Raw genomic sequence first — 7,052 nt, forward strand, 5'->3', positions numbered from 1 at the left:
AATGTATGAAATGGCTGTAAGCTCAATTCTGTTTATGACCTCCGTTCATCAGGACGAATTAACTGGGAGAAGAAAATCGGAGAATCTTCGTCGTGCACTTTAACGATGATGTAGCCCATTCTTAATGTAATCCCCTATTTTAAGGTCTCCGACTCTTAGCCCAAATTCGTTGTAACCCGAGTGATTTTTTTTTTTTTTTTCTCCTGTTTAAAAAATGGAGCCCATAACTTGATGTGGCATTTGTTGTTTATCTGCAGGGGCCTATCTCTCTCCAGGCTTTCATTATCCTGTTTATGGGAAGATGTCAGGGAGAGAAGAGGCAGAGAAAGTCAATACCAGCCCTAGCATCAACACGAAAACAACATCGGAATCAAAAGCGCTGGACTTGCTCCAGCAGCACGCCAACCAGTACCATAGCAAGTCTCCTGCCGTAAGCCTCCTTTTGTTGTTACTTAAAAGTACCATGTTTTGGGGGAGAAGAGGGGACAAGCTAGGAAGCGGTCTTGAAATATAAATGGTTTTCGAACCCGGCTCTGATTTCAAGATGCTGTTTTATCTTCGCACATAAAGGACGCAATGTTCAAAGGTAAGATGCTTTCACACAGGAGGGGGGAAGAAAAAGAATCGTCAAAGCGTATGTGGTGCTGGCGAGCTTTTCTGTCGCAAAATGCACCGTGCCTTGACTGCCCAGGAGGGCGTCTGCTAGGTGGACATGTAAATTCATAGGAGCCGGCTTGCGGCGCGAAGTATTTCTGATGGCGGATATTTTGATGCACTGGCACGGGTGAGTCGCGTGGGGAAGGGACGGCTGCACCTGTCTGTTTTGGCCTCGACCCATTGTCCTGTCCCTGTAACTTCCCAAAGCCAGGGAGACACGTGCCTTTGTGAAAGATGGCTCCACCCTTGCTCCCATCCCGGCACCACCCCGTCCGTGAAAGAGGGCAACTACTCGTCCTAAAGGCTGTTGTCAAGAGACACAAAAGGGTGTGGCCGTTCTTGCCCAGAAAAGAAGTTTGGAGTAAGATCCAAAGATCTTTGATGTGGACGAGTCCAGCAGGGACTCTGTAAGCGAGGAAAGGGGATTTGTGAATCTATTTCGGTTTTCCTTCCAGCACAGGCATTTTTTTTTCTTTCCACATGACAATGAGAACCTCAGGTTGGCCGGGTTCTAGTGGGCAGACACGCGTAGGAAAGGCAGTCGTAAACTGTGATTCGGGAGAACCACAGCTTTTCGTTGAGCCTTCAGAAGCTGCCGGATTCCGGAATGCTTTCAGAGGCACAGGGCGATGATTTCCTGTACTTGGTATTGCCCTGTCTTGTCGAGAGGTGTATTTTCTTTATTTGTTTTTCAAAAGATTTTTTTTTTAACGTTTGTTTATTTTTGAGAGAGAGAAAGAGTGGGGGAGGGGCAGAGAGAGAGAGGGAGGCACAGAATCTGAAGCAGGCTCCAGGCTCTGAGCTTGTCAGCACAGAGCCCGATGTGGGGCTCGAACTCCTGAACGGTGAGATCAGAACTGAGCTGAACTCAAACTCTTAACCGACTGAGCCACCCAGGCACCCCGAGAGGTGTATTTTCAATGGGCTAAAATGGATAAGGTGTATTGAGAATTGGGAGATACATTCGCCCCACAAAATGTAAGTAAAATACAGTCATTAGAAAATTTTTTTCAACCTTCTTGACCCATGTATAAATGTTGTTTCTGAGAAGAAATCGGGTAGATCCTAATCTTGCAATTTCGAGCGACTGTAAAGAAAATGTTCTTTCATTTCCATCACTTGAGGCAAACCCTGATGCCACCTGGTTAACTTTTAGGTGGGGCATTTCTTTAGCTTTGGCTTATTGCCAACTGGAACTCATGCGTGCCTTTTGAAATGATCTTCACTTAGTAAGGAATGTTAAGTATCTCTGTGTTTGCTTCTGAATCATTTACACATAGGGCTCAAAGGACAGAAGTGGGTTAGCACTCCTGTCGGTTGTTTTTCAGAGTATTCAGAGGGGCCCGTCTTTCTTTTCTGTTGCAGCCCGTGGAAAAGGCGACAGCAGAGCGGGAGCGGGAGGCAGAACGGGAGAGGGACCGCCACTCGCCGTTCAGCCAGCGGCACCTGCACACGCACCACCACACCCACGTGGGCATGGGTTACCCACTCATCCCTGGTCAATATGACCCTTTCCAAGGTCAGCGGTTCTGTCGTTATTGTGTTGTTCGTTCTGCTTTGGAAAACTGTGGGCCCAAAGGACCGCTCACGTCTTAAAATAAACACACTGAGCTTTGAGTTAACATGAACTCCAGGGAGTAAATAAGTTCTTAATTCTTATTTCCTAGTATTTCCTAGTGATACAATGAAGGCGATTCCCCGCGTCTTTGTGTTCTATTGAGACAGGAAATGACTCCCACTTAATAATTGTCACTGGTTGATGTTATCGGTGGCTTCCTGCTATCTCATGGACTGAGGGTGGCGGCCAGTGTCTGGGGCACTGAATACAACAATCAGAAGATCAGATAGCTGCTTGAGGGAAATTGTGGGAAAAAAGGGAGGCATAATGAGAGGCTTTGGTGAGATGGCACCGGTTTCTGCAGGCCTTTTACGTTGTATCTGCCCCCCCCCCCCACCCCGGAAGTAATGGGAGTGACATGATTAGGTCTAACCTTTTCTTTTCAAATTTTTATTTACATTCCAGTTAGTTGACACACAGCACAGTATTGGTTTCGGGAGTAGAATTCAGTGATTCATCACTTCTGCACAACACCCAGTGCTCATCACAGGCGCCCTCCTTAATGCCCATCACCCATCTTGCCTACCCCACCCACCTCCCTCCATCAACCCCTCGCTCAGTTGGTTCTCTCTCATTATGAGTCTCTTGTGGTTTGTCTTCTCTTTTCCTCCCCCTCTTCCCATCTGGTCATCTGTCTTGTTTCTTAAGTTCCATGTATGAGTGAAATCATATGTTTGTCTTTCTCCGGCTCGTTTTCCTTAGCATAATATACTCTAGCTCCATCCATACATTGCAGATGGCAAGATGTCCTTCTTTGTGATCGCTGAGTAATACTCCATTGTGTGTGTATATAGAGGGGTGTGTGTGTGTGTGTGTGTGTGTGTGTGTGTGTGTGTGTGTGTGTATCCATTTCTTCTTTATCAGTCAATGAATCCGCCATTCATCAGTCGATGGACATTTGGGCTCTTTCCACAGTTTGGCTGCTGTGGATAGCGCTGCTCTCCCCCTCCAGATCTGTGTTTTTGTATCCTTTGGGTAACTACCGAGTGGTGCGATTGCTGGATCAAATTTAACTTTTTCAGGAACCTCCACACTGTTTTCCAGAGCGGCCGCACACGTTTGCGTTCCCACCAGCAGTGCAAGAGGGTTCCCCTTTGTCCGCACCCTTGCCCACACCGGTTGTTTCCGGAGTTGTTATTCCGACAGGTGTGAGGTGGTATCTCACTGTGGTCTTGATTTGTATTTCCCTGATGAGGAGTGATGTTAACATCTTTTCCTGTGTCTGTGAGCCGTCTTTCGGGTGTCTTCTTTGGACAAACGTCTATTCGTGTCTTCCGCCCATTTCTTACCTGGGTTGTTTGGTTTTTGGGTGTTGAGCTTGCTAAGTTCATTATAGATTTTGGATACTAACCTTTTTATAGATATGTCATTTGCAAATATCTTCTCCTGTTCTATAGGCTGCCTTTCAGTTTTGTTGTTTCCTTCGCTGTGCAGAAGCTTTTTATTTTGATGAGGTCCCAATAGTTCATGGTTGCTTTTGTTTCCCTTGCCTCTGGCAACATGTCTAGTAACAAGTTGCTCCAGCCAAGGTCAAAGAGGTTGTTGCCTTTGTTCTCCACTCGGATTTTGATGGCTCCCTGTCTTACATTTAGGTCTTTCATCCATTTTGAGTTTATTTTTGTGTGTGGTGTAAGAAAGTGGTCCAGTTTCATTCTTCTGCTTGTCGCTGTCCGGTTTTCCCAACCCCATTTGCCGAAGACACTGTCTTTTTTCCACTGGATATTCTTGCCTGCTCTGCCGAAGATTAGTTGGCCGTACGTTTGTGAGGTCGTTTCTGGGTTCTCTGTTGTGTTCCATTGCTCTATGTGTCTGCTCTTGTGCCAGTACCATACCGTCTTGATGATTACAGCTTTGTAATATGGCTTGAGGTCCGGAATCGTGATGTCTCCAGTTTCGGTGGCTACCATTCTTTTTCAGGAATGCTTTGGCTCTTTGGGGTCTTTTGTGGTTCCATACACATTTTAGGATTGTTTGTTCTAGCCCTGTGAAAAATGCTGTGGTTATTTGATGGGGACAGGGTCAACACTTGTAATCCCCTGTAATTCGGGGGCTCTTCATAGCCGTTCATTGCTGTGACTTTAATGATGGCGAAACATTTTGAAAAAGCCATAGAATCGTTGTGAGATAGCCTTCGATTTGTGGTGTTCTAGTTGACCTCCTGCTGCTTGTCCCAGCTCTGTCACCTTACGGGGGTGGGTAGTGGCCCCATCTCTACCAAGAGGTCCACTCGCTAGGTTCTTGCTGTCTTAGGTAGCTCAGACTGCCATGACAAAATGTCACAGACTCTCTGGCTTTAGACAACAGAAAGTTTTCTCATCGTTCTGGAGTCTGGGCGGCTGGGTGCCAGCACGGTTGCTTGGTAACGAGTGCTCGGTTCCGGGCTTGTAGGTGGCTGCCATCTTGCTTTGTGCTTAAACGACCTCTTCTCTGTGTGCAGGGGGCAGGGGCAGCGGTGGAGGGAGGAGAGCTTGTGAGAGAGCTACCTTCTGGTGTCCCTCCTTATAAGGACATCATGACCTCATTTGACCTTAATTATTGAAGTCCTATCTTCAGATGATCACATCGCAGATTAGGGTGTCCGCATAGGGATTTCGGAGGGCCACATTCAACCCATAGCACTTGCCACGATGCCCTCACTCTGCTGTGTGAATACGAGATACCATGTGTGAAAGGTACCTCCAGGAGTAGGAAGTACTCTACACATGGGAAAGGTCATTTTTATTTGTTTAGCCCTCGTTACCACTCACAGTCAACTAGTAGCGTTCAGAAAGAACATAGAGGGCTTAGAAGGAGAATTATCTTCCCTAGCTTTGCATGTGTGTTTTCCTGTTTTTCCAGGATTGTTTTCTGTAGAATTAAAAAATAATTTCCTATCAGGCAGCTTTGCGCCATCTGGAGCCATTCCGTTCTCTGACTGCTGTCTTTCTCTTGCGAGGTAGAAGTTAGGACTGTTGTTACGTTCGATGCACCAGTTCTGTGTTTCTTGCGGGATGCAGGATGCGTTGTGTTCGTTCACTGGGGAAATGCTGAAGTGATAAAAGTTATTATGAAAGTACTGTATGCTAAGCCAATGGCGTGTTGCTTCTGTAATTCACTGTGACTTTTGATTCCTGTTGTTGCCGGGGACCTATTATGTCTCCTGAGCTTCCTATTCAGGAATGTGAGCAAACCATTTAGTACCACGCAGAGTCACAGAGATGGAATGTTCTCTCTTCTCTTTGACTAGCTATTAAGAAAACCGCAGAGTATTGGATAAATGGCTAGATAGGGGTTAGACTAAGCGGTGTGGGCTCCGTCTCTTCTATGTGAAACATTTCCTGTGTGTGTTTAGGAGAGGGCGGATTGCTGCAGCCCTTCACCCCTGGGCCTGCACCTGCTCTTATCTTTCCCGAGTGTCACAGAAACCCTGCATTTTTCCCCCCATTAGGCTTGACCTCCGCCGCCCTCGTTGCCTCTCAGCAGGTGGCTGCCCAGGCATCTGCATCAGGAATGTTTCCTGCACAAAGAAGGTAAATATCCTTACATTTTGAATGTACATTTTTCTACCTAGAGACATCTTAATGGGTGGGAGGCAGTTAAGTGTAGGCCTTTTAGACCAAAAACTTGGCTCTTTGGGTTTTTATATTCTTGTAACGAACGTGCTTTTATGTATGGCCCGTTGCTTTACATGCAGCTTACGTTCCGGAACCCTCATTTCTTTAGCTGTAATATAGGTTAGTAATTAACTGATGAGTGCTTTTATTTATTTATTTTTCAAGCAGTCGAAAAGCCTCTTAGGTTACCCTCGCAGCCCTGTTAAAACACTCCCGCCACCACTCCCTTTGTTTTATCGTGTTTCAAAATAAAGTCACAAAGGGAGACATTTATTTTCAGAATGCTAAAGGTCATGTTTGTTCTTTGATACTTTTAATTATCCCTCAGGTTGTGTCAGAAAGGAACATAATTTATTTTTCCACAGTGTAGATCGTAACCCTCGTGTGCATTCCCTTTCTTGAATAAGCGAGTTCCATGATTTGAATAGAATTAAGATAAGCCCGTCAGCCTTAGGGTTTTCACATTTTTGGCGTCAGATGCGGATGGAGCCCTGTGCTAAGGTCTTCTTTTTCCTTTGCAGAGAATAACAAGATTGGAAATGTACGTTGTCATGTGACTGGATCACATGGGGAAGCGCTTTTATACAGACATCAGTTCCATGGTGTTAATTTGAAATGCCTTTAATGGCAGGCAAGAACCAGTCATTTCATTTTTGTAAATTACAGATTTTATCACAGAGTAACAAATGTTGCTGTAATTAAGCTTCTGTTTTATATATATATACGTATACATATATGTGTATATACATATATATATATATATATATATTCTTTACTTTTTGTATCAGTAACCAGGCTCGCACACACAGGGTCTGCTATCCCGTTGCAAACCACTCAGTAAAGGAAGTAAAAAAATGTATCTGTCATGTTGAAAAGCGTTAGCCACAAAAGGCTGCCTACTTTCTTTTCCTTTTCCTTTTCGATTGTAAATAAATGACGTATCCGTGTGCCTGAACCTTGCATATCCTTCATAGATTCCCCCCCCCCCCCGCCCCCCGCCCCCCGCCCCCGCAAGGCCCTCAGAAAGGCTGGCTGTGATGATGACGCTTGGGTACAACTTAGATGTCTATTTGGTGGCTCCCGTTAAAGACACATCCGTGTAAAATGTTCCTGTAGTCACTGTTTGTACTTGTGTGTTGTGGAAAAAAAATGACTTTTGGAAGGCATGGGGTTGCCAATACCAC

General features: G+C 45.5%; 1 protein-coding gene across 5 annotated transcripts in view; it reads left to right on the forward strand.

Moving 5' to 3' along the window:
• ZNF608 (zinc finger protein 608) overlaps positions 1-6,823 on the forward strand; it is a 120,593-nt gene extending 113,770 nt beyond the window's left edge. For 4 of the 5 annotated variants that reach the window (XM_086705238.1, XM_086705257.1, XM_086705233.1 and 1 more), the window contains 4 exons: positions 258-430; positions 2,023-2,176; positions 5,703-5,784; positions 6,390-6,823. In XM_086705238.1, the coding sequence (XP_086561364.1) occupies positions 258-430; positions 2,023-2,176; positions 5,703-5,784; positions 6,390-6,396 (416 nt within the window). In that variant the 3' untranslated portion in view covers positions 6,397-6,823. Of the gene's footprint in view, positions 1-257; positions 431-2,022; positions 2,177-5,702; positions 5,789-6,389 lie in introns of those variants that run through there. The other variant, XM_086705245.1, reaches the window with a different exon arrangement.
• The last annotated feature ends 229 nt before the right edge of the window (positions 6,824-7,052 follow it).

This window comes from Puma concolor, chromosome A1 (genome assembly GCF_028749965.1).
Source record: "Puma concolor isolate L17-30 chromosome A1, mPumCon1.1.hap2, whole genome shotgun sequence".
In the NCBI taxonomy this organism is placed as follows: domain Eukaryota; kingdom Metazoa; phylum Chordata; class Mammalia; order Carnivora; family Felidae; genus Puma; species Puma concolor.